The sequence below is a fragment of the Eschrichtius robustus genome, chromosome 19 (genome assembly GCF_028021215.1).
Source record: "Eschrichtius robustus isolate mEscRob2 chromosome 19, mEscRob2.pri, whole genome shotgun sequence".
Taxonomy (NCBI): Eukaryota; Metazoa; Chordata; class Mammalia; order Artiodactyla; family Eschrichtiidae; genus Eschrichtius; species Eschrichtius robustus.
The window spans coordinates 19435991-19462949 of record NC_090842.1 but is presented as its reverse complement, the minus strand read 5'-3'; the positions used below and the strand labels follow the sequence as shown (position 1 = coordinate 19462949).

The window sequence follows — 26959 nt, the reverse complement described above, 5'->3', positions numbered from 1 at the left end:
AACATGTTAAGAATGGGGAAAATGAAGCTGAGAAAGGTTAATTTTCTGGGGTCACCCAAACTGGGATTTTGAGCATGAGCTCTTTTTCCTCAGACTGAAAGGAAGCTAACCTTAATACCCCTCAGAAGAGTTCTGACCAGTGTTTGGAGCGAGCGTATTTAGAATGCATTAAAATCTTACTTTGAGGAGAAGAAGTCCTATGGCCCACCTTTTTGTATTTGCTACTTTTTCTTTGTCTCAGATGAAAGCTGTTTCGTGGGAGAGGATCAAAGCTTTAAGTATCTATGCTCTTTGGGGTCTTGCAAAAGTCTTGAGAATCCTTGAGACACCAGGGGCCTAGGCACTCGACAAGTAGACTGGGAAGGGGCCAAGCCCTCCAGGATGGCTGTGCCACACTAAGGGTGCCAATCCCAGTAAGACTCACAACAGAGACCAGACACTCGTGACTACTCATGGATGTGTATTTTAATAAAAATAATTCTGTCAAAATACAACAGGAGTTTTTTCATCTCTCAAGTACAATTTAATAGGATGTTTTGTGTTAGAATTCTCTCTAAACCCTCCCACACCCACAAGTTTCATGCTAATGCCAAGTATCAAATTGCGAGGACAAAGGCAGAACCAGTGTGCACAACGTGGAGGACGTCTGTGTCGGCTGTAGTTACTAATGGAGGAAAACCCAATGCAAAGAGGCTGCGCCTGAGGCAGCCAGAGTCCACAATCTGGCCACAGGTCCGTGTGCACGGGGCTGGTGGTCAAGTAGGGATCTCCTGCCCAGCTGCCACACAGTGTGCATACCTGAGTTGTGAGCGACCAAAGGAACTTTCAGCTCTGACAGGTCTCTGCCTCATCTTCTTTGTGCTTGCTTAAGGGGTAGGAAGGTGCTGGGAGGCTGGGCAGTCCCCGCTTCTCCATCTCTTGGTGTCCCTGTTCTGCCGGCCGACACCCAGCCACAGACCCATGTAGGTGAGGAACAGGGGTTCTGGCTTTCTTTGCGTGTCCGCCAGTTCCTGCTCTGGAAGGAGCGACCATTTGGTGAAGCAAGAGGAAAAGGTAAGTAGGGAAGGCTGCTCCCCCAGGGCTGAACAACCCAACAGAGCCAGGTCTTCTTCCTGCCTCCTTGGTTCAAGTTCAGCTCTTCACCGAGACTCCTCCCAGGTGCCTTCCCCACTCTCGGCTCCCGGAAGCAGGCTGGCAGGACTGGGTATGCATAAGGGGCTCCTCGGGCTGGCAGGCAGGCCTGGACTATCAGCAAGACAGTGGGCTCAAGCAGCTTGAGTTTGGTCCTCTCCACGGCTTGTGGGGCAAAGGCTTATGTCCCGAAGTTATGCTGTCCAACTGGGACAGAAAGCCCCTCTGGAGAGGAACAGAGTAAACAACTTGGACTCAGCTGAAACAGTGAGATAAGGCACAGAAAATGGGGAGGTGGCCATGGGTACTGAGTGTGAGGCAGGCGGACACCCAACCCCAAGCAGCACACAGCTGTCCTGAGCCCTCCTGGGCCGCTCAGCCGCTCTACAACCCAAGCCCAGGCACCCATCCCCATCCCTGACACACCCCTGAAGGTACCAGCTGCGCAGACACTGCTGGAGGCCTCGCCAGCCTAACCCCTCACCCGCCATTCAGCTTTAGGACTAAACAGTGTTGTCCAATCCTCAGGGATGAGGTTAGTCCCAGTTCTGCCCTAATTTGTTGTGTGACTTTGGCCAAGTCACTTAATCTCCTGGGCCTGTTTCCTTATCTATAAAAGGAGAGGATTGTTGGAGTAGATGTTCTCTGAACTTCACTCCAGTTGCAAAAGCCTCTGGTTTTAATTCCCAATCCTGCTTGCTTCTGACCATTTTAAGAGCCTGATGTTTCCAACTTCCTGGTTTGGGAGCTAGGCATCCCCAGGTTTGCACAGGATGAATTTCCTTTACAGACAGGACAACACCTCCCTGATGGGTTGCCGTCTCTGGGATGCCAGCTGGGGCCCTAGTAGGGACCAAGAAAAAAGCAGCAGCCTACAGGATCATGTCCCAGGGCAGAATTCTGGGAGAGCACAGGGCCACTGGGCCCATCACCAGCAGTTAGTACAACTCAATCATTTCTCTTGTTGTCCAGCTGTAGGCCCAGCGAGTCCTGGTGGGCACTGAATATCTCAGGCCACACCAACCATTCCTGAATCCACTGATGGAGAGCAGGAGCTTGGCCAGCCCAGATCCAGGCAGGGACTGGAAGCTCGACTTCTGACCCTGCCCCTTTGCAGGGGCTGCCTGGGCACTCCCTCCCACTGTGAGGCCGATGGGGAAATCCCAGCCCATCCTGGTGCTCCTCTGGTAGGCCTCTTCCCTTTCTTCCTCCTGGGCAGTCTGTCCTCTCCACAGACGGCTGGCCTAAGTCCTGGCAGCATCGTAACCCTTCCTCTCCTGATTCCCTGATGGCAGTACCGGGACTGTTTTTGACCCACTGGCTGTGAGGATCCGTCTGACATGGACGGTGGGACATTTGTAAAGCCCATGAGGTCCTTTCCTCTGGCCAGCAAATATTCTTAACAGTCTTTCCTAAGAGTGGCCGGGGCCAAACTGCAAAGGAGCTGCCTGGCACAGCTACAGTGAGGCCTGGCCTAGGGGGTCAAGGGTTCCATCCACTCCAGCGACTGGCAGCCCAAAAATCTGTCTCCACAAGGTCCTGGCTTTTCAACAGAAAGCATCAATTCCATCAGAGCTGTGCAGAGACGGTGAAGATCCAGGCAGGAAGAAGGCAGCCCCTGTATTCAAGGGCCTCTGTCCTGGGTATGGAGACTTCCTCCCCGCAGCCTGATACTCAGCAGCTCTCGGGTCAAAGGCAGGTAATTTCCAGGCAATCAATTTAGAGTAAATGAATTATTTGGCCATCTTAACAACAAAGGTAGGCAGGATGTTGAAAAGGGAAGAGAGAGAGAGGCAAGGCAGGCAGTGAGAGGCAGGGTAGAATGGTAGATAGCGTGCTAGCCAAGGACCCTCTAACTCCCTTGCTCTGCTGTGTAGCCCCGGGCCAATTCATCTCTTCTTTGGACCCTTGGCCCTGCAGTTCTCTGCTCAGTTCAGCTCTCAGGGGCCTAGGCACCCACACCTCTCAGATGCTGCAAACCAGCTTAGCCTGACCTGCCCACTATGTGGCCCCCAAAGCCTACTGGGCTTCCCTAGGCTGCAGCTGGGCCTGTGGCTCAACAAAGGGGAAGCCTGAAATAAACGAATCACTTGGCTGAGGTGACAGAGATGATTCTTTTTTAATGAGTTGGACTCAAAAACATATGGTGTCTGGACAGCTTCACCCAAGAGGTGCTGGACCACTAACACTACGATAAATACTGTGTCTTTTTTTAATATATATATTTATATATATATATAATCTCATTTTTTTTTACTTATGAAAATAATAAGCTATCACCAACTTGGATAGGCTTCAGCACTAAATTAGCAGAAACCAGCTCAGCACAAACTCTCCAGAGATAAATACTGGTGGCTCAGTCAGGAAGGGAAAAAAAAAAGATTAAAAAACCCCAACCTCTCCTCAAAACAAACCCCTTCTTTCAAAATAGAAGTAACCAGACAATACTGTGTCATAGGCCACTGCACATGAAGGGGGGAGAGAGAGAGACTGAGGGTGGGAGAAAAAGAAAGGAAGGAAGGGAAGGAAGGAAGGAAGGAAGGAAGGAAGGAAGGAAGGAAGGAAAGGAACGGGGTAGGCCAGGCAGGAGGAGTGGACTCTGCCCGTGGCTTCCAGGTCCCTGCACCAGGTGCCGATGGAGGGCAGGGCTGCTCCAGCCCTGGGGCCGAGGGAGGGCCAGGTGGGGCCAGACAGTGTGGTCAGCTAGTGCAAGTAGTCGTCGACTCTGGCAAAGGAGCAAGATCCCAGGCCCGCTCGGGCCATGAGCCGTAGACATTCAGATGCCTGGCCCAAGGCAAGCATCAGAGGGGGCTGCTTTGGCAGGTTCTGAGACTCTGTGGAGAAGAGACAAGGCCTGGTCACTACCCTGCTCAGGGCTAAGCCCAGGTCAAAGTTCCCTTGGGAGCAGAAGGTTGGGGGAGTGGACAGAATCTCTTGGAACAGAGCGTTCATGTGTCTCTGTGTGAGTGTGTCCCAGCCACCAGGCCATGGCCCTGCCTGTGAATCTCAGCTTTCTTTAGAGCAATGAGCTAGCCAAGGCCCAGGGTCATAGTCTAGGGCCCATCATGATCTAGCCAGCCAACTCAGTTGGGCAGAGGGAGGTCAGGGTTTAGGTTCAGCTATGGGAGCCCAAGAGTCCTATGGGTCACCAGAGAGCCTCTGGGCAGAGCTCACTGCCCAGATTTGGATAAACATCAGCAATTTCTAGGGAGGGGTGAAGGGGCCAACCTAGGTACTCATAGGCCAGCTTCTGTTTTTGTTAGATCCACTTACCTAAAATGGCGCTGTTGAGGGCAGCGCATACAGGCTCCCTCTGGATGGGGTCAAGCTGCTGGCCAACTGGGCAGCTCCAGGGGTCTGAGTACGCAAGCAGGCTAAAGGCATCCTAAAGGACAGGGCATTCTTGAGAGGACTGTGGCACGCACCACGCACCCCCTCCTCCATGGCTCCAGGGGGATACAGTGCCCTGTGTGATGCCCACGGAGAGCACAACATACCCCGACTGAAGGGTCAGGTAGGGCTGTGTCCTCCCCAGAACCTAGAGAGGGTGGGGTGTACCCTGAATGTCCTGTTCCCCACTGTAGACTTGACTAGAGCCCACACTGTCCTGTTGCTGCTGCCTGCCCCCAGTGCCCTCCCAGTCACCCTGCCCCACCACCAAATGGGGGCCCATTCTGTATGAGGGCCTGGCTTGTTCTGTACCTGCAGCATCTCCGTGTGGGCCAAATTCTTGCCGTATTCCCGGCCCAGCTGCTCACTCAGTGCCTGCAACTCACGGCCAAACAGGATAATCCTTTCTGTGGCCGCCTGATTGCCCCCGCAGAGCTGCCGCCGAGGATGCCCATCATCTGCACCCAGAGCCCAGCAGAGAACACATCAGGAGGGATAAAGAGAGAAAGGGAGGACTAGGGTGGGGACCCCAAAGAGAACACGACAAGAAGGACCTTGGCTGGGGGGTAGGGTGGGGTGGTGCAGCTTCTGCTAGAGGCAAGTGAGGGCGGAGAGGAGCAGGTGGACCATCCAGAGCTGAGCTCTTCTTCGTCCACCTAGCCCATGGTCTAGGAGTCAGACAGGACTCAAAGCTTGCCCTCTTCCCACCCTCTGCAAGATGCAAGGGTGTTCATAAGGTGTCTGCTCTCACAAACTCCCTCCAGCCACAAACGCTGGGAACTTGTTCTGGGCAGCAGGCTGAGGCCTTCCCACCTCAAGCACCGATTCATGATTGGCTAAGGAGGCAGTGGACCAGATCTGGATAGAGCTTCTCAAGCCACCAAAGCCTGCCCATCCCAACCCCCACAGAGCGGAGAGGGCACCGGGACTGAGCAATGCCGCCTGTGGAACACCATGCGGGGGCATGGCCTTACCCATGCTGGACTCATCCGTCTGCAGGTCCTCATGCTTGTAGGCACCATTGACAATCCGTGTGGACATGCTCTCCAGCACACCATTGGGGTAATGTTCCGCCTCCATCTCCATCTCACTGTCGCTGTGGAGAAGGGTTGAGGTGGGAGTTAGCAAAGGGGATGTGACTGGAGCAGCCTGGTTGGGCCTCCATTTAGGTTTTAGCCGCAGTATGCAGTGGGTAAACTGAGGTCCCCAAAGGGCATGAAGGACAGCTCCCAGGTTTCCCAGGCTCTAACACTTGGGCCCTACTGTGACACCAGCCATCCCAGAGGCTTGTTACCTCACTCCCACTCTGGTCCCCATGCTGCCTCCGTGACCGTCCCCACCCTGGCCCTCCTCTGAGTTGGCACACCCCTTCTATACACCCCCTGACCCCCAATGACCAGGGCAGGTAAGTCCTGATAGGCATCTCTGGGAGCCAAACCCAGGTCATCCCTGTGGCATGCTGGAGGGCTAATGAAAGCCACCTACAGTCTGCAACCTAAAAACCCTGCCTGCCCAACCTGGATGACCACAAGCTAAGCCCAGTAAAAGCTCCTTTAGTATAGACCCTGGGGGTTCTGAGAGGCCTGGTATCCTTGGAGGCAACCACATTCTCAGTGTCAGTGCCTCTGGAGAAAGACAGGGCCAAGGAAAGTGGCAGCTGAATCAAGAGTTGGACCAGGCTTCCCTGGTGGCGCAGTGGTTGAGAGTCTGCCTGCCAATGCGGGGGACACGGGTTCGAGCCCTGGTCTGGGAGGATCCCACGTGCCGCGGAGCAACTGGGCCCGTGCGCCACAACTACTGAGCCTGCGCGTCTGGAGCCTGTGCTCCGCAACGGGAGAGGCCGTGACAGTGAGAGGCCCGCGCACCGCGATGAAGAGTGGCCCCCGCTCGTCGCAACTGGAGAAAGCCCTTGCACAGAAACGAAGACCCAATGCAGCCAAAAATAAATAAATAAATAAATTTATTAAAAAAAAAAAAAAAAAAGAGTTGGACCAGAAGCTGGAGCCAATGCCAGGCCTGGTGGGTCAGCGGCTACTATTCCAGGCACAGACCTGGGATGGAGGTGGGGGGTAAAGGGCAGGGTGGCGCTCAAAGGACAGGCTGCAGTGGGCGCAGAGCAGAAGGCAGGAGGAAGAAGCAGAGCAGAACAGGCACCTGGTCTCCTGGTTACTGGTACTGCTGTGGGGCTGGGACTTGGTGGAATCTGTTGAGTTGGACTCGGAGTAATTGACTGAGGATGGAGATGAGGAGGATGAGGACGACGACGAGGAAGAGGAGGAGCTGGGCGGAGGGTATTTACTGTGGTTCTGTTTGCTCTTGGTGGAAGCGACGCCATTGCTGCAGCTGGGACTATCTGCTCCTAAAAGCCGGGGAACAGTCAGAAGAGGAGGGGCAGCTTGCCATCAAGCAGGGCCCCAGGAATAACTACAGTGGTCCCATTTCCCTTCCCCCAATCCAGCAGCAAGCCCTGAGCCCATCCCAGGGAAGGGTGTATGGGTGGCCTTGCTTCTCCACACCAGTTCTTCCCAGAGCCCTCTGGAGAGTGGCTGACCTGTGCTGTGCATGTGGGAACTAGTGGGGCCGTGTCGGGGGCTGAGGCTTGGGGAGCCAGGGTAGCTGTCCTGGGACTTGGGGCTTCGGGAGCTCAAGCTGCGGATCTCACTGTCAGTCCCATTCACCATCTCCACAAACTGTCGGCACCTGCAGAAGGAGCAGAGCAGCAACGCTCTGGGCTTGGTCCGGGTTGTGTATGCCCACCACCAGCTGGGCTGTGGGGGACCTGACGGTGCCCCAAACTTACTTGAGCATGAAGAGCAGGTTGGGGTTGTGCTCCAGCAGCCCTGGGTAGAAGCGCTGTGTGGTCTCAATGGCCTCACCCACACGGCCCTCCAGCACCAGCTTCTGGATCTCTGTAGAGAGCAAGAATGCGGCAGTGAGCGAGGGGCCGCAGACCTTCCTCACAGCCACACGTCTACACACTGCCAGCCCCAAGCACGGACCAGCTGACAGTCAGGTGGGCTGGTTCAGAGTGGCAAGCCCACTGAGATGCTTACAGAAGAGGCTGAAGAAACAACCTGGCCATCCAGCCCCACAATAGATCCTGGTTTCTGTCAAGTGTCAGGTAGTCCTCAAAGAATAAGAGGGGAAAATGGAGCGGGGTGCTCTTAGCCCAGAGGCAGCAGGTTGAGTTTGGAGGCCTGCTCCTATGGAGTACAGGTTGCCAGGGACCCGGGCGGGGGAAGAGGTCCTGGCTGTGGGAACATAATCTAGGGATGGGCACCCGGGCAGCTTCGTGGCCTGAGAGGCTCCTCTTCAGACAGACTTCTCTCCTCAGGCTTCACAGGGGGTTGGCATGGGAGCTCATGGATTCTGGGCCAGGGCCCATGTCTCGGCGGTCTTCAGGGGCTGCGGTGCGCCCCCTGCTGAGAGAGGAGGTCATCCTCCTCACACTGGCAGCTCTGACGTTGACACCTCTCAGGCCATCGGCATCGTGCTCTTGCCCTGGGGCCTGGTGCGTCTTGCTGGGAGCAACTTCTGGGTAGATCCCAAGTCTGGGATCCCTTTCCGACTGTCTGGCTGGGCGTGGCTTCTCTGGGAGACACAGACACATGCACATACACAGAGACGACAGGCTCAGAGTGACGCAAGCAGGCACACACAGACACACGTGTCCGCACACACCTACTCTCCCTCACTCTCCTCTCCTCTTCCTATCTCCTTTCTGGGCTGTTTCCTCTTTCCCAGCACCCTCCTTCCACAAAAGAGCCCCAAACACGCAGTATGCAGGCTAGTATGAACACCAGGAAAGCGTCCTTTGGCTCCTTCTTTGTCTGTCTGCAAAGCCCAGGACCAGAGGCGGGAAGCAGAGAGAGGTCTACCACAGTGGCCACGGAGCACCAGCCTTCCCCATGGCTGACTGCTTCAGTCCCCTCTCCGCCCAGGGGCAGGCAGAACTACTAAGGTTGAGTAAATGGTGGCAAAGGCAGGGCACTGAACTGGTAAGATGCAAACACACTCTTTCTAGAAGACCGTGAACAGGAGGCTGAGTGGAATCCAGGATGCAGGAGAAAGGAAAAAAGCATGGAGGAAGATCCAGCCATACCAGGCCCCAGCCTGCGCCAGGCCACCAGAGTATGCACTAGGGAGGCTGCACCGAGACATTCCCATGCTGCTGGACTGTCCTTCTGGACAGTGTGGCCTTGAAAGAGGGACAGAAGAAGGGCCTGGGGCTGGGCTGTGGGCTGGTCTTCTGGTGAGGACCTGAGCTGGACAGACTCCTGACAGGTTACCCAAGGCTGCCATGAGCCAGAGAGCAGAATTAGGGACAGGTGAGAGAGGGAGGGAGAGGGGAGAGGAGAATCAACCTTACTTTGTCTGTTCTTTATGGACGTTTGTTCTTCCTGAATCGGGGTTTCAGTCATTCGGGCAAAAGCCGTGGCCGTGGCACAATACCCATGATGCACCAGGTAAGATGAGACCATGCTAGAAAAAAGGAAACGCTCAAGGTGACACTTAAGAACTGCATTTCTCACCAACCCCCTGATGGGACAGACTATCTCCCTGTTAGGTTTTCCCTAAACATATCTTAAAGGTGCAACCTCCACAGAATAACAAAGGGGCTGAAACAAAATGAAAACATCCCCCAGTGCTCATGCAGTCAGGCGGGAGAGGGGCAGGTCACCACATCTGTCCTCACAGCTTGGAGGAGTGGCTGCAGTTTCTCTGGGATATACTGCCCACAGGCGGGCAAGTATGATAACAAAAGTACATACAGAGGCACGTACCATCTCCTTATAGAAGCGGCTGCCTCCTGTGACCTGCAGCAAACCCAGAGACTGCCGAGAGTCTCTGTGAGGGCTTCCTGGATGGGCAGCCAGCCAAGCAGTCTGGCAGCTGCCCAGTGATGATGCATGCCATGTGCGTACCTTCTACAGACACAGGAGCTCCTCTGCAGGTGCCCCACGCGCCCGGCAGAAGCATTCCAGCTCAGGTGAACCTGGCCCTCAGGAGTGTTGGCTCTAGGCGGTGATGGGGAGCTAACCCACGACCCAAGTTACTCCACGATACACAACAAACTAAGTGCCCAAGAAGCCAAGGTTTCAGGCAGTAACATGGCCAACGGGAACACAATCTTTGGGAGATGGCCCTGAGAAGCCTGATGCCCAGAAACCATTTAATCCCACCCAAAGCTGGCTAGGCAGCTGCACACGTAGAGTCCTCATAGCTGATGTGTACAAAAGTGAATACCTTGGTGTGTGCATATGTCAACGTCATTATTATAACTGCCAAACACAAATGTCTGAAGGGCTGTCATGTGGAAGGCACAGAAGTTCAGCTGTGTGTTCCCTCGTGTTTTAAGTGGTAAAGGAGATGATCCATGTAAAGTGCCTAGCAAAGCAAGAAGTCAACATATACAACCTCCTATTATGAAATCATGTATTTATAACATTAATTATGAATAAGAACTATACTGTTTATATTATTATAAACACAAGGGCAAAAATTCTTGATAAAACATGGTTCAGATGCGCCCATATGCACATCAGAGGCCACTAAAATGTACAGTCCCTTTGACTCAGTAATTCCACTTCTTGAAAGGACACCCAGAAAATAATCTTAAATATGGAAAACTCTTTATGTACAAAACGGTGACCTACACAAGCAAGAGAGAGGAAATAACCTGAACCTACCACCAAGGGAAGCCAGCCAAGGGGCTCGTGGCAAATGTGTCTGCGAGATAATACAGCCATTAACAATGTCCATAAAGCGAAGTTATATGAAATCACAGATATGAGTTATATGCAGGTCTCAGCAAATACTACACATGAACACACACAGGCACACAGATACATACATGTAAACAAATACACCCACGTGCTGAGCCCAGGCCCTGTCAACTGAGAGTATTAGTCCCTCCCCCACAGAGCTGGGGCAGCTCCACCTCTCCCCTTGCCTGTCCCAGCAAGCCTGCTATGGGGACTGGCACCGTGCTGGCCCTCCAAGGAAGGGCTTCTTATAAGTTCTGGGGGCTGGGGACAAGATGTAGTAGTGCTGTTATTCCTGAGAAGGGTCTGGCCACCTAGCCCCTGCCTCAGCCCTCCCATGGGGCCTGCCTCAATATCAATCCCTAAAGAAAGGAAGGCTACACAGAGAACCCAGTGTGCACCCCACCCCCACCCGCTGGACTCTGGTACCCCGGTGTCTGCAGGGCAATGACCAGAGCTAGTAGAAGCCCAGCCCTTCTCTGCCCACCCCTGGGAGCCAAGCTAACAAACTAACCCACCTCCTGGCAGAGTGGGTACAGGTCATTGCCTCACTCAGGCCTGCAGCTGTCAACTGGAAGAGAGAACCATATCTGGCCTCCCTTGGGATTCTCATCAAGACTGTCTCCCAGGAGAGGCTGGGAATTAATCAGCCAACAGCCAGCTAGGTCCTAGGGAGGACCCTCTTCACACCACCACTGCCACAGATGCAAGGGACTTAGCTGGATCTGACCCTGAGAGGTGACCTTAGGCCAGAGTCATGGCACGACAGACACTCCCTATGATGGAAAAAAAAAGTGCACAGAGGAAGATACCACAGGGCGTACTAGCACATCCTCTGCAAAATGACCTGGGGAAGGAAAACAGCCCTGCTGGTGATATTACATACGGGGCCTTCCGATCCAGTTGAGGGGGGCAAAGGTTTAATTAGGAGCAGCTCTGGAGAACTGAACTAAGAGAGGAGCAGGAGAGCAGCAGGCAGAGTCATCCTGGGAGTGCTTTCCAGAAGGAATGCTACCCACTAAAGCTCACAAGAGCAGCTTGTAGCAGTACAGGGGCCTACAGGAGAGTGAGGCCCCTGGGATGGGGCAGGGCTGGGTAAGGGCGGGAGCGGGGCACTCACTTCTGCAGCACCGCCTGCCACTCGCCAAGCCGGGCACTGATGGGGAAGCAGTGGACAGTGCCCTGGACCTTGGCACGCCACTCCCGCATGTAGTCCTCAATGTCAAACAGGAAGGGCTGCTGCCCAAAGTTGGCGTCCACAATCTCCCCAGGTGTCTGCAGGCCTACGGTGGGGTAGAGGTTGGCCTGAGGAGGAGAATGAAATGTCAGTTGGGCCCTGAGGGCAATGGGGCAGCAGGGCCTCGCCTCATCTCACCTCCAGCACAGAGGGGAAGGCGCTGGCTCCTGCAGGCCGTTGCTTTGGCTTTGAGAGAATTGCAGCATGGCTGGGGGAGGCAGGGCTAAGCCACATTCTGCCCACCTCCCTAGCAGAGACACTATTCCCCAAAGTTTGAGGGGAGAAAGCAAAAGAAAAGCAAGCCAGGCTCAACATGGAGTCTCTTGCCCTGCATCAGAGGCTGTAGTGTTCCCAAAGCCCAAGGCCCCCCTTCGGGATTCAGCCAGGGCACAGAGAGGCAGGCTGGGCTCCACAACCCTGCAGGTGTGCCCGTGAAGATCTGCTGCAGGGGTGGATGATGGCTCCTCTCAGAAAGATCCAGGACCAAGGATCCCTTTGCTACAAAAAAGGGGGGTATATAAGGGGGCAGGAAGGGATGCGGGGAGAGAGGAAAGGAGGGGAGGAAGAGGAAAGTATGGCCAAATGACCAAGGGGGTTAGGTGGTATGGACCCCCTGACACTGGAAAAGGGTAAAGAAAGGCTGCTGCCCTTCCTGTCTGAGGCTCACTAAGAGGAGGATCTTCTGGCCAGTGAGGTTTGGGCATGTCCCTCTGGGTGTAGGGCTCCCCGCTTCCCATCTATCCCCTGCCTTGACCAGCTTTTGCCAGGTCGCTCCCTCACTCCATGCCTCCTATGGCTCCCACTGCTACAGCCCAGTGTCTCACCAGCCTCCTCCTCATTGTCCCCAGGTCCCCAGTCTTCTCTTCCACCTTCCATCCTCAGACCACGTATCATTCCTGACTACCACGTGCTGGTACTGCACACTGGGTTCAGCCTTTCTAGCACTTGGCACAGAGTGCCATCACATCCACGTCTGGGTGTTTCATGTCATACCTCCACCACTAGACTCTTCCCCACTCAGGGTCAGAATTCTCCTCCTGTGTCTGTTCTCTTTTTTTGCTTAGGACCACAGCCCCTCTCTGGGGACTCCAGGTTGGAGGGAAGGATTTTGATACATAGACAGAGGTTCTAACAGGATCCTGCATGGTGCAGTCTGGGCTTCAGAAGGCCCCTCAGATCACAGGGGCATTTCCTATTCCTAGAGCATCACAGGGGAGCCCAGGATCCCTAAGCAGCCCCCAGAGTCAGCAAACCTTTCCTCCTTCTAGACCCCAGCCAGGGCACACAGAGCCAGGCCAGGCTCCCAGCATTCTGGGTGGAGGCCCTGCACGTGACAAGGCCTGTGATGACTCATGACAAAGAAGGACTGGAGTGCAGGAGGTGGGATGAGCCCTGAACGAAGCCAGCAGGAAACCTCACCCTTTTCTAAGAGGAGAAAACCCCATAAATCTCACCTCTCTGGCCCAGGAGTACCCTGCACAGTAGCAGGTTCAGTCCCCTAGGGCACTGGCTTTCCTCAGGGATCTTTGATGGGTATGCACAGGGACCTGGCTCCCTAACAGTTCAGGAACAATTTTCTATATGAACAATTTTCTATACTTTGCACACAGGTCCACTGGTTATAAGCCACACAGAACTGGTTCAGACCAGCTGAGCCATGGAGCTACCTCATCTCTGCCCACACCGTCCCCCACCTCCTAGCTGCCTTTGGAAATGCCACAAATCTCTGTCACCTGCTAAGAGTCATGGAGGAAGACCAGGCCTTGTTGCTGGAGAGAGAAGGCTGGCAGGTACCGCCTACTGGTACCTTCAAGCTGACAACACAGCACACATCCCTGGCTGGGGAGAGGGCAGGACTCCACACCCTGCACTTGCAGGTAACACCATGCCCTTTCCCAGTCGGCCCCCGGGGCCAGAGCAGGAGACCCAATAGTAGTACTTACCGGGAGGTCTGTGAAGGCTATACCTGTGGAGGGAAAGGAACAGTCATCAGGCCACCTGGTTTCCCATGTCTCTGTGGGCCTCGCGAGGGTCCGTCACAATGGCTGGGGGAGGAGCTGGTCACCACACCTCCCCTATGGTGAAGGACAAGCACTAGCCAGGGCTTGGTAGGTTTATTTTTTATTTTACTTTATTTTATTTATATTTTTAATAAATTTATTTATTTATTTATTTTTGGCTGCTTTGGGTCCTCGTTGCTGTGCGCGTGGGCTTTCTCTAGTTGCGGCGAGTGGGGGCTACTCTTTGTTGCGGTGCGTGGGCTTCTCATTGTGGTGGCTTCTCTTGTTGTGAGCTCTAGGCACGCAGGCTTCAGTAGTTGTGGCACACGGGCTCAGTAGTTGTGGCTTGTGAGCTCTAGAGCGCAGGCTCAGTAGTTGTGGCGCACGGGCTTAATTGCACCACCGCATGTGGGATCTTCCCGGATCAGGGCTCAAACCCATGTCCCCTGCATTGGCCAGCGGATTCTTAACCACCGCGTTACCAGGGAAGTCCTGCCTGGTAGGTTTACACCCTGGCCTTCCCTTTGCTGAGTCGCTTGGCCAGAAGTGAAGTCAGATATTTGGGTATTTGTCCACAGCATTTCTACCCTCTCAGGGAAAACCTGCTAGGAAGGACTAAACCCAAATGATCTACCGTGAGGCCTCTCTAGGCCTGATTGTTCTCTTGATCCAACATGTATTTATGGAGACCTCCTGTGTATGCCAGGCCCTTTCCCATCCATTACCTCATCTGATCCTCATACCAACTATGGGTAGCAGGCTTTCTTACCCCCATTTTACAGATGTGGAAAGTAAGCCTCAGAGGTTAAATGATTTGCCAGCAGTCATAAAACCAGCAGAAACTAGTGGGACTGGACTCATTCCTAGTCTGATGCTCCAACATCATCTCTAAGCTGACAGAGCAGTGGAGACAGAGAAGGCGGCAGCTGCCCATCTTCAGCCCATACTTGCCCAGAGTCCCCAGAGATTCCGAGTTGACAAAGTCCAAGTTAACAGTGGCCTGTGTACCCTCTGAACCCTCCTGCCAAGAGAAGAAGCTGTGTTTCTAGGGACCTTAGTCCTGAATCAGAAGTGAGGGTAGAAGGGATAGGGACCCTAAATATAGGAAGAGCCCTGAGCAGGAGAGGGGCCTCAGCATATCTACCAGAGCATTCATATTTTGCAGATTGAGAAATGACTCAAGGCCCAAGGACACTCTCCCAAGGGCTCATAGCCTTCCCATTTTTTAAAATTCTTATATCTTCTAGAAGCTCCTAAGCTTTTGGCCTGAGAGGTTTTCAAACCACTGACTAGAGGTCCCTGTCTGCTCCCTCAACTCCACCCCAAAAAGAAACTGAAACCCAGCAAGACTGAAGAACAGGTGAGGGTCTGATGATAGGTCTCCCAATAAACCTGGGGCCAGAATCCTGACAGCAGCCAAGTGAGCATCCCATGTTCTTCCTCTGTGCTGGGCACTGGAATCATATCTTACAAGGAAGCATTTAATCCTCAGAACAACCCTGGAAGATGTATACTGTCTCTGACACTAGTTTACATATGAAAAAACCAAGGCACAGAGAGACTGTTTACATTCTTTACTGGGCTATTTTGCTCCTCAGTGAAAGAAGTTCAGAAACCCATGACCTTCCTGCCTGAGGCAACTCCTGAGCCCCACAAACAGAGTCAGCAGTCACAGAACTAGCAGGATGGAATCTGGAAGCCCCTCCATGTCCACCCACCAGGTCTGCATGGGAGCTGCCCCCATGAATCTCAGTGTGGCCAGGCAACTGCTGCTGTACTCCCAGGCTCATGAAGAGGCCCACAGAACCCTGGAAGAAAGCGGAGTCCAGGCTCCATCAATTATCTGCAGTGTGACCTTTGGCAAGCTACCCAACCTCTCTGAGCCCATCTGAAAAAAGGGGGTAACAATATACCCAACACCTCAAGAAGGAAGGAGAAACAGATTCTCTATGAAAGCTGCTTCATAAACTGTGAGGTCTAGGTACAAGTTGGCTACAGTTGCGCCACAGGGCGAGACAACTGCCACATTTCTGCCCAGGGGATGACCTACCCGGGTTTGCCTAGCTCTACTCACAGTGGGACTCAGGAAGGACAAGGCCTTGAGGTGCTTCCAGGAAGATGAGGAAAGAGGCTACTCCACCCCCTATTGCACTGAACAAGGGCAACACTGCTCCCTATAGCCCTGTAGGTCTCTGGGAGCCTCCACAAAGACACTGTGATGGCAAGATCTGAGATGGCCCAAGGGAAGATCTGAGAAGGTCCAGGCAAAGATCCAGGATGCAAATAGGACATTCAAACCTGCTGCTAAGAAGTACCCTGAGCCAAAAAGACACAGCTCAGGGGTCACTGAGGCTGAGGGTATAAAGAGCCTGTATAAAAATTACTCTGGGGACTTCCCCGGGTGTTCAGTGGTTAAGAATCCGCGCTTCAGGGCTTCCCTGGTGGCACAGTGGTTAACAGTCCGCCTGCCAATTCAGGAGACACGGGTTCGAGCCCTGGTCTGGGAGGATCCCACGTGCCGTGGAGCAACTAAGCCCAGGCGCCCTAGAGCCCGTGCTCTGCAACGGGGGAGGCCACCGCAATGAGAGGCCCATGCACCGCAGCGAAGAGTGGCCCCTGCTCGCCACAGCTAGAGAGGTCCCGCACGCAGCAACGAGGACCCAACGCAGCCAAAAATAAATAAATAAATAAATAAATAAATAAATTTATTTATTTATTTAAAAAAAAGAAAAAGAATCCGCGCTTCCACTGCAGGGGGTGTGGGTTCGATCCCTGGTGGGAAAGCCAAGATCCCACATGCTGTGCAATGCAGCCAAAAAAAAAATTACTCTGAAAGCTCATGGACCACTTGTGGGTGAGACGTCAGTCTCCAGTCTCCATTCACTCAGTGTTCATTTGTTCTCCCGTCAAGTATTTGCTGAGACCTCCCAGGAGCTAGGCCTTATGACAGGCAATAGGGAACCAGCTGTAAGTCTGGCCCTAAAAGTGCTGCAAACTCCAGCAAGAGAGATGGCGTGCAACTAGTAATTACACAGACAACTGACCAATGACACACAGGGTGAGTGTTGTGACAGAGGACAATGGAGCAAATAAAAGGAGCGGGGCAGCCAGAGGCAGGAAACATCACTCTGCTTCTCTAAAGAGAGAAATGTTCTGAGGTTAGAGAGCAATGATTGGCTCACTGATCCTGCGTGAGATTCTGAAGTGCATTATATTGATAAGCTGGCTTGTGAAAAGGAAACAAGGTCATTAGAAGATTCACCAAGTGGTCTATCACTTTCACTGACTTCCCATCAAATTTCGTGATCTAGAAAATGCAGAGGACAGGTCATATCCATTCTTTAGTAAGGTCTCAGTAGTATCCTTGTGGAAAAGACAGAAAAACACAAGATTCAATTAACAATGAAGTGATTCTTAAATGGCTGGTGTCTACCTGGACAAGCTGTAGGCTGAAGGGCTCAAATCCAGCCTTGTCCTCTTCCAATATTTTTATCAATATCTTGATGAAAACACAAATAAACATGTTTATCAAAATTTAGGTTAATACAATGCTGAAGAGGATACCAAATATTCGAGATAGAAAAAGCAAGACCAAAGAAGATTGTGACAGGCTAGAAAAACAGATAATATAGGCCTAAAGGAAGTTTTATTACAAGATGTGTGAGGTCTTCCATGGGGTCTATATAAACACCTACTAGGGGGTACTTCCCAGGTGGTGCAGTGGTTAAGAATCTGCCTGCCAATGCAGGGGACATGGGTTCGACCCCTGGTCCGGGAAGATCCCACATGCAGAGCAACTAAGCCCGTGCACCACAACTACTGAGCCTGCGTGCCTAGAGCCCGTGCTCCGCAGTAAGAGAAGCCACCGCAATGAGAAGCCTGCGCACCACAATGAAGAGTAGCCCCCACTCACTGAAACTAGAGAAAGCCCACTCGAAGCAACGAAGACCCAACGCAGCCAAAAATAAATTAATTAATTAAAACAAAACAAAACAAAACAAAACAAAAAAAACATGTACTAGGGAGAGGAGTTTTTATTTTTCTATTTTTTTTGGTCGTGCCGCACGGCATGTGGGATCTTAGTTCCCCAACCAGGTATCAAACCCGTGCCCCCTGCAGTGGAAAGTGCAGAGTCTTAACCACTGGACTGCCTGGGAAGTCCTGGGAGATGAGTTTTTAAAAACAGTGAGGGGGCTTCCCTGGTGGCACAGTGGTTAAGAATCTGCCTGCCAATGCAGGGGACACAGGTTCAAGCCCTGGTCCGGGAAGATCACATATGCCGCGGAGCAACTAAGCCCGCGCGCCACAACTACTGAGCCTGAGCTCTAGAGCCCACAAGCTACAACTACTGAGCCCACGTCCCACAACTACTGAGCCCACACACCACAACTACTGAAGCCCATGTGCCTAGAGCCCATGCTCCGCAGCAAGAGCAGCCACCGCAATGAGAAGCCTGCGCACCGCAAGAAAGAGTAGACCCCGCTCGCCACAACTAGAGAAAGCCCACGTGCAGCAACGAAGACCCAACGCGGCCTAAATAAATAAACAAATAAATAAAATAAAAACAGTGTGAGGGTCTGGGCTGACATTAAGGTGGCCATGAGCTCCTTAGGGACCTAGGGATCTGACTGACAAAGAGCTTAGGGCCCAGAGGCGGGAGGTGCAGGTGCAGAAGGGACAGCAGATATGCCCCAAATCTTATGTCCCACAGCAGGTGCCATGCTCTGAGCAAAGTGTGGACAAGCTGAAGAGATGTAAGGAGGGCAAGTATTCAGAGCAGACGGGCAGAACTGGGCATGGCTCAGAGGGCCAAGTGAAACAGGGCTTGGGTAAGGACTGATAGCCCGTAACAGTGGCCCCTGGGACTCTGACAGAAGAAAGGTTAAGAGGCAGGAAATAGCTGGAGTCAGAGAACAGAGTGGGGAATGAGGAGTCATCTTGAGACCTTGGCCTTGCCCTCCAGCAGCTAGCTCCTCACAGGCTGGATACCAGCAACTGCAGCTAGGTGGCCATGGATTTCAGGGGAGAGTTTCTCCGGACGTGCACCTGGGTCAGCTCTGCATCGTCTGTGCTATGTTCTTGGCTGCCCATTCTAGGCTGTGGCATCTGACTGCCCTGTTGAGGAATGCTGGCTCCTGCTCGCTCAGCCCCAGCCGCAAGTAAACCCCATTTCCACTCAGGTCCCCTGATTTTGCCCGGGCTCATCTCCTGGAGAAGCCACAGAGGGATGTGGGGAGTGGCAGCCACCTTTTGACTGCCCCGCAAACCAGGGGAAGTGAGCCTCCTACAAGTTGGGTTCGAAGTAAAATGCCCAACTCCCTTTCCTGGCAAGGCCTGTGGTCAACCTGGCTGATAGGGTTCTGCCAGATTAGAGACCTCTGCAAACCCAGGCAGGCCGGCCCAGCAGTTAGGTACCACCTCAGGGCCACTTTGGCCATGGGTTCCACTCACTCAAGGGCCAAATAGCAGTCAGCCCTACTAGGGCAAGGTGTCAGAATAGCCAAAGTTCCTCTCTCTCTTAGTTTCTAATCCTAAATTCCTAAATGTGTACAGGACTACTCTTCAAGGTATCCTCCAGAGTTCTCAAGACCTTCCAAGGACTGCCGCTTCTCCTGGGTTTCTGATCCTAGTTGACAGCACAACTAATCCAGCCACCTTACCATGTTCCCTTCTTTCCAGTGCACCCCATCTATCACTAAGCCCCGCTGCGGCACCCCTAGGCCTTTGCAGGCCTGTTCTCCACTGCCTGCACCCATCACCACAGCCACGGCTCATGCCACCTGCCTCTTCCTCAGCCCTTACTCCAATCAGTCCCTCCTTCTCAGTTTAACCAAAGGGACTTTTTCAATATAACTCTGTCCAGGTTGCTGTCTATTAACCACAAACAGGCCAGAAAAGACCTGACCCCATCTGACTCCAGCCTGTTTACCTCCTGTACTAGAGCAGCCCTCACTGTTGCTCCATAGCAACCAGTGCCCTGCAGAAGGGCCAGAGAAAGTCTGGGCCCAGGCGACAGGCATACAAATCACTACCACTGTCAAGCAGGTACTAGGGCCCCTCAAACTTCTCATTGACCCTAAACCTCGCTCCAACGAGTGTCACACAGGCCAGGAGCATGACCACGACATTGCTGCTCTCTCAGCACTGACCCAGGCTCAATAAATGCTGCTGAATTGGATGGATTAACAAAGGGACCACTTCTATACCCTCCGTTCCCCTTGCAGGGCTCTGATGCTAGGAAATGGCTGCAGTTGCCCTGAGCTCAGCAGAGGATCTACAACACTGCTTTGGCTTAAAAGCCTCTCACCAACCAAAGTGGCTCCACAGGGCAGACCCTCCAAGGTCCCCTATGTACCCACCAAGGCTGTGGCCATTCTTGGTGTAGAAGCAAGTGCCATTGATGAGGTTGACGCAGCAGCCAATCACGTCTCCTGTAGTGAATGTGGGACCATAGGGCTGGCCAGTCCCCGAGGAACAGAAGGAATGCCCATCATCACCATGGTAACCATAGGAATGTTTATCCCAACCTGTGGGGGAAAAGAGAGCAAGAGCTGAGGTGAGGTACTTGAGAGAAAAACAAGACAGTCACAGAAGCCCACCCAGGTCTGAGCTCCTCTCCCTAGCCTGCTACCACCTCACCAGCACTCCTGGCCTCGCACAGAGCCAGCTGTGGGCAGGGTCTGGCTATGCTAAATGAGCAGTGAGTTCAGCAAGTCACTGCCCTGAGGAGTTGAGGCAGCCCTACTGAAGAAGGAGCCCAAGCTGTGGTTGATAGGAACCAAAACCATGAGTGCCCTGGAAGGGACTTATCAGAGGGCCATGAAACAAGGAGGTAGTTGGGGAAAGCCTCATGAAGGAGAAGAGGCTTGAACTGAACTCTGAGGTGTATCATGGTTGTTGTTTTTCTTTTTTTTAATTTATTTATCTTATTTATTTATTTCTGGCTGTACTGGGTCTTCGTTGCTGCGTGCGGGCTTTCTCTCGTTGCGGCGAGCGGGGGCTACTCTACATTGAGCTGCGCAGGCTTCTCATTGCGGTGGCTTCTCTTGTTGAGGAGCAACGGGTTCTTGGCGCAGGGACTTCAGTAGTTGGGGTGTGCGGGTTCAGCAGTTGTGGCTCGTGGGCTCTAGAGCGCAGGCTCAGTAGTGGTGGCACACGGGCTTAGCTGCTCCGTGGTATGTGGGATCTTCCTGGACCAGGGATCGAACCCGTGTCCCCTGCATTGGTAGGTGGATTCTTAACCACTGCACCACCAGGGAAGCCCCTGATGGCTTCTCTTTGTTGTGGAGCACGGGCTCTAGGTGTGCGGGCTTCAGTAGTTGTGGCACGCAGGCCCAGTAGTTGCGGCTCATGGGCTCTAGAGCGCAGGCTCAGTAGTTGTGGCACACGGGCTTAGTTGCTCCACAGCATGTGGGATCTTCCCAGACCAGGGCTCGAACCCCTGTCCCCTGCACTGGCAGGCGGATTCCTAATCACTGTGCCACCAGGGAAGTCCCATGGTGGTTGTTCTTTTAATGTTTTTTTTAACTTAAGTATAATTTACATGTAATAAGAGTCTTCCTTTTTAATTGATAGTTCAACAAGTTTTAACAAATGTTACCACCACCACGATCAAGATATAGAACATTCCCATCACTCCAAAAAGTTTTCCCTCATGCCTCTTTGCAGTCAATTCCACTCCACGCACCCCCAAGTCTTTGGCAACACTGGTCTGATTTGTTCCTATGGTTCTGCCTTTTACAGAATGTCATATAAATAGAATCACAGAATATGGAGTTTCTTGTGTCTGGCATCTTTCACTTAGCATAACGTGTTTGAGACTCATCCACATTGTTAGGTGTGCCAGTATTTTGCTTCTTTTATTGCTGAGTAGTACTCCATTGTATGGACATACCACAGTTTGTCCGTTCCCTAGCTGATGACATATAGTTGTTTCTAATTTTTTGCTATTATGAATAAAGCCAATAAATATTTGTATATAGGTCTTTGTGCAGACATATGTTTTCATTTCTCTTAAGTAAATACTAAGAAGTGGTACTGCCAGGTCACAAGATAAGTATATCTTTTACTTGATAACAAACTGCCAAACTGTTTTCCAAAGTAGCTGTACTGTTTTGCATTCCCACCAGCAATGTATGAGTTCACAATCTCACCAGCACTTGTTACTGTCAGTTGTTCTGGTTTTCTCTTCTTCTCTTAGACATTTTAGTAGGTATGTAGGGGCTTTAATTTGCATTTCCCCAATGTCCAAGGATGTTGAGCATCTTTTCATATACTTATTTACCATCAGTTTATTAGAAAATTATTGAATTGTCTATTCAAATTTTTAACCCATTTTAAATAAAAATCGGGTTGTATATCTTACTGAGTTATAAGGTTATAGATATATTTTGGATACAAAATGTGTTTTACAAATATTTTCTCACAGTCTGTGGCTTGTCTTTTTCATTTTCTTAACAGTATCTCTCAAAGGCCTGCTGGGATTTCTTTTTCTTTATCATTTTTTTAATTATTTTTTTTTATTGGTGTATAGTTGATTTCTTGCTGGGATTTTGATTGGGATTGTGTTGAATCTACAGATCAATTTGGAGAGAATAGATAGCTTAATAATATTGATTATTCAAATCCATGAACATGGTATACCTCTCCATTTATTTAGGTCTTCTTTAATTTCTCTCAACAGATTTTTAACAAATTTATTTCTAAGTATTTCACTTTCAATATTATATATATATATATTTAATAATAACACTGAACTTTTAAAAATTTATTTATTTTATTTATGTATTTTTGGCTGTGTTGGGTCTTCATTGCTGCATGCAGCTAGTTGTGGAGAGCGGGGCTACTCTTTGTTGCTGTGTGTGGGCTTCTCATTGCAGTGGCTTCTCTTGCTGCAGAGCACGGGCTCTAGGTGAACAGGCTTCAGTAGTTGTGGCACGTGGGCTCAGTAGTTGTGGCTCACAGGCTTAGTTGCTCCGTGGCATGTGGGATCTTCCCGGACCGGACTCGAACCCATGTCCCCTGCATTGGCAGACGGATTCTCAACCACTGCACCACCAGGGAAGCCCTTATTATATTATTTAAAATTTTATTTTCTAATTGTTTCTTGGTATTATATCAAAATATAATTGATTTTGGGGGTGGGAGGATGGGGTCAAGGTTTCTTTCTGGAGTGATAAAAATGTTCTAAAATTAGATTATGGGGCTAAAATTAGATTATGCTCCGTGCTGCGGAGCAACTAGGCCTGTGCACCACAACTACTGAGCCTGCGCTCTAGAGCCCGTGAGCCACAACCACTGAGCCTGTGCCACAACTACTGAAGCCCACGTGCCTGGAGCCTGTGCTCCGCAACAAGAGAAGCCACTGCAGTGAGAAGCCCACGCACCACAACGAGGAGTGGCCCCCACTTGCCGCAACTGAGGAGGGCTGCGCACAGCAACAGAGAACAAAAGCAGCCAAAATAAATAAATAAGTAAATAAAATAAATTTATTTTTAAAAAAAAGAGTACAGAAAGTGGGGCATCCTTGAGGGTCAAAGAATAGGTTCTATTTTTTAAAAATAAATAAATAAATAAATAAAATTAGATTATGATAATGGTTGCACACCTCTGTAAACATGTTAAAAACCACTGAACTGTACACTTTAAAAGAGTAGATTTTATGGTATGTAAATTTTATCTCAATAAAGCTATTAAACACACACATATTTGAGTTTTTATATATTCATCTGGTATCCTGCATCCTTGTCAAACTCACCAATTAGTTCTGGTAGCTTTTGTGAAGATTACAGTGCCCACTGGGAAAGGGTTCCTAAGCAAGAAGCCCCACTTCCCACATACAAAGAACATATGTGCAATTCAGAGAAAGCCAGAAGCACCAGACTTCAGGCCAGAGGCCTGAGTTCTCGGCATGGAGTCTCCCAAGATGGGCTATTCTGCTACAGTGCCCTGCAGCTGCTAGAAACCCAAACTTCTGCTCCAGTGGCCTGGGATGCCAGGGATGGCGGTGGGGCTCTCTCAATGCTGCTTGACCAGCACAGCCTTCCCTAAAGCCAAGTCCACTGCTTACCACCTCCTGAGGCCATGTGGCTGTGGGGGAAGACTGTCCAACAAAGCCACTGCCCATTCTAGCCGTCCCCAAAGAATCCTTGTAGACAGACTGCTTGCTGTTCCTATGGTTCCTCTCAGAACTATGTCCACAGCTGCTGACAGATGCTCACTGGCTCCTCCCTTTGGCCAGTGCGTCAGGGTTTGCCAATGCTTGCCCCTTGAAGATTTCCGTAACATTCTTTGGTCCTCCCCTAGCATACTGCTCACATCCTTGATCAATTCCGGTTCCTGCTGAGCCTCTCCAATCACCAGTCACTGTTCCTGGGACTGTCCCTGTCTCACTCACCGCTTCCTAACCCTTCCCCCAACCCCCACCATCAGAAGTCTGAGAGGTGACACAGGTGTGTGCATATACATGTGTGTTTGTGTGTAGTGACTAGTTCCAGCCCACTTCTTTCTCACACAAGGATGATCCTGTGTGACAGACCTTTTATGCAGATTTTACTGTCTAGAAGGTAGAAGACACACACTGGAAGGTTTTTTTTTTAGCTTTCTCCAATTGAAGCAGTAGGTACTTTTTTTTTTTTTTTTAAAGCAGTAGGTACTCTTAAAAAACTAATACAAATGTGGCCATTTGATTTATTAAAGCTAGAGAAATCTTCCGGAAGAACTGTTTCCAACTTGGTCAGTGACTCAAGGATATCTGGGAGCTATTTTTGTCTCAGTGTATGAGAGCTGCTCAATAATGATCACCAAAACAACAGATGCTTACATTTTCAAAGACCTAAAATAAAAATTAAAGTATTTTTGAATACTTTTCTTCAAAAATAAACTATACAATTATTTTGACAAACTTACCATAGAATTTTTGGATTTTTAACTCAAGCTACTCAAGCTATAAATATGGATTTAAAATTTAAAAAAACTAAGGAACTCAATAAAAAACCAAAATATTTATTTAGAGTCAATTCAGGACTCACCATCACCTCAGTTTGGCTGAAAAATAGATACATTTTCCTGTTTTGTTTTGTTTTTCTTCAATTTCCAAATGATTTATCAATTATATAGATTTGCCCAGAGGAAGAAAATTCATAGTCCCTGTGACACACTGAATAAGGCCTCCCAAAGATGTCCAGGTCCTAATCTCTAGAACCTGTGAAATATGCTACCTTGCATGGTAATAAAGATTTTGCAGAAGTGATTAAGTCAAGGCTCTTGAAATGGGGAGATTATCCTGGATTATCTGGGGGCAGGGAGGGTAGGATAATGCAATTACAGGGCTACTTGTAAGAGAGAGGCAGAAGAGTCAAGTCAGAAAAGGTGATGTGATGGTGGAAGCAGAGAAAGAATGGAAGATGCTATTACACTGCTGGCTTTGAAGATGGACGATGGGGGCCATAAATCAAGGAATGTAGGTGGACTATAGAAGCTAAAAAGGGCAAGGAAATGGATTCTCCCCAAGAGCCTCCAGAAAGACTACTACCCTGCTGACACCTTGATTTTAGGACTTCTGTCCTCCAGAACTGTAAAATGATCACTTTAAGCCACTACTATTGTTACAGCAGCAATAGGAAACTAATACAGTCCACTATGGCTATAGAAGAAGTTTCTGAGCATCTGGAATGATCAGTGCAGAGACGCAACACCTCAGCTACTTGTCTCTTGCTCGTCAAAGTGCTATGAAGTTAAAAGCTTTTCAAAGAAAATCACAGAGCTGTAATGTATCTTCAATTGAAGCTATCATTTCATAGCCAATATTTTTTCCAAACACAATTAAGAGCCTGTGTGTGTGTATAAGGTGTATATGTATGTGTTTGAAAGGTAGCTTAGGTTAAAAACAGAATGTTATTATACAGCTCATTTAGTAACAGTGGCTGCAGCAGCAGCAGCAGCAGCTTGGTTTAAGACCTCTGTGCTGGACTTCCCTGGTGGCACAGTGGTTAAGAATCTGCCTGCCAATGCAGGGGACATGGGTTCGAGCCCTGGTCCGGGAAGATCCCACATGCCGTGGAGCAGCTGAGCCTGTGCACTACCACAATGAGAAGCCCGCCCGTAGCAACGAAGACCCAATTCAGACAAAAATAAGTAAATAAAATGAATAAATTTTAAAAAAAAAGACCTCTGTGCTACTTTCCCATCCTCTGGAAAGAACATGCATCATCCAACTGTTATCAATTAGTTAATAAAGGCCTACTCCATGGAGTTGACAAAGTGAGGGTGATGGGTGGTGTGAAAGGAGCAGAGAAGACATTAATATATAAGTAAATCAATAAGCAAACAAGAAAACACCTGGTAGAGGAAATGTGCTCTGAAGAAAACAAAGCCAGATGATAGGCTGGAAGTGGGACTGGGGATGAGGACTGACCAGGATGGAGTAGTCAAGTTAGTCCTCGCTGAGGGCTGACCCCTGAGCAGAGGTCTGCTTGATGAGAGAATCAGAAGGAAGAACTTTTGGGGTAAAGGGAATGAGCTCAGCATGTCTGAGAAACAGAGCCAGTGGGGCTGGAGCTGAGTGAGACTTAGGAAAGACTGGGAGCAGAGGTGACAGGGTTTGCTGGATGTGGGCACTGATAGTATGAGGGGAAGTAAGGATGACTCCCAGGTTTTTGTCCGGGCAAATGGGTGGATGGTGGTACCATTTACTAAGAGACAGGGAAGATGGGCAGAAGGAAGAGATCTTTAGGACACGTTAAGTTTGAGACGTCTTATTAGACAGCTAAGCAGTTGGGTGGCAATACGAGGCAGGTGAGATGACTGTGGCTCATCCCAGATGTGACAGGGCTGCCATGGGAACACTCACTAAACAAACAGTGGTGTGGACAGAAAACTTAAAATGAAGTCACTGGAGGATTTTCCTATGTGTTGTCCTCATACAACGGCTTTCTGTTTTTCCTCTGGTAGAAAAATTCAGGCTAGTCAAGGACTAGAAAGGGCAGAACAAACACAAGAGAAAGGCACCCGAAGCCCAAAATAGATGAGGACATGTTAAAGGGCATAAAGTTACTCTAAATGGATTCAGTTACCCCGCCCTCAATGAACCTTCTCCACAGGGCTTGAGAAGCTGTATAGCAGACAGAAGCTGGTACTACCACAGCCATTCTTGAGGAATCGGGCAGACAGAAGAAAAACTACAAGGCCAAGGCCTAACTGCTGTTGCACATTCTGCAGTGAGTCTGTTTCTTGTTGTCAGTCTCAGGCTAAGGAGGGGGGTTTGGCCTCTGTTAGAAAGAAACACTGTAGTCCTGGGTGCCAGGGTAGCCAGTGTGACCTGAAGGGCCCCTGCAGTCTGGTCCTGGACATAGCACTGTCTCTCCAAGATGGTAGGCCCTGGGCAATCACTCACCTCCTCAGACCTTGGTTCCCTTCTCTACAAAATGAAAGGGGAG

At 50.7% G+C, this 26959-nt stretch overlaps 1 protein-coding gene across 2 annotated transcripts in view; it reads right to left on the bottom strand.

Moving 5' to 3' along the window:
* Positions 1–500: 500 nt before the first annotated feature.
* RANBP10 (RAN binding protein 10) overlaps positions 501–26959 on the bottom strand; it is a 67350-nt gene continuing 40891 nt past the window's right edge. Inside the window, exons 4-14 of one of the 2 annotated variants that reach the window (XM_068527681.1) lie at positions 19883–20050; positions 13467–13489; positions 11407–11591; positions 8891–9003; positions 7322–7430; positions 7073–7221; positions 6676–6880; positions 5496–5617; positions 4834–4979; positions 4405–4516; positions 501–3965 (exon numbers count right to left, since the gene is read on the bottom strand). In XM_068527681.1, the coding sequence (XP_068383782.1) occupies positions 3835–3965; positions 4405–4516; positions 4834–4979; positions 5496–5617; positions 6676–6880; positions 7073–7221; positions 7322–7430; positions 8891–9003; positions 11407–11591; positions 13467–13489; positions 19883–20050 (1463 nt within the window). In that variant the 3' untranslated portion in view covers positions 501–3834. The remainder of the gene's footprint in view (positions 3966–4404; positions 4517–4833; positions 4980–5495; positions 5618–6675; positions 6881–7072; positions 7222–7321; positions 7431–8890; positions 9004–11406; positions 11592–13466; positions 13490–19882; positions 20051–26959) is intronic. The other variant, XM_068527682.1, reaches the window with a different exon arrangement.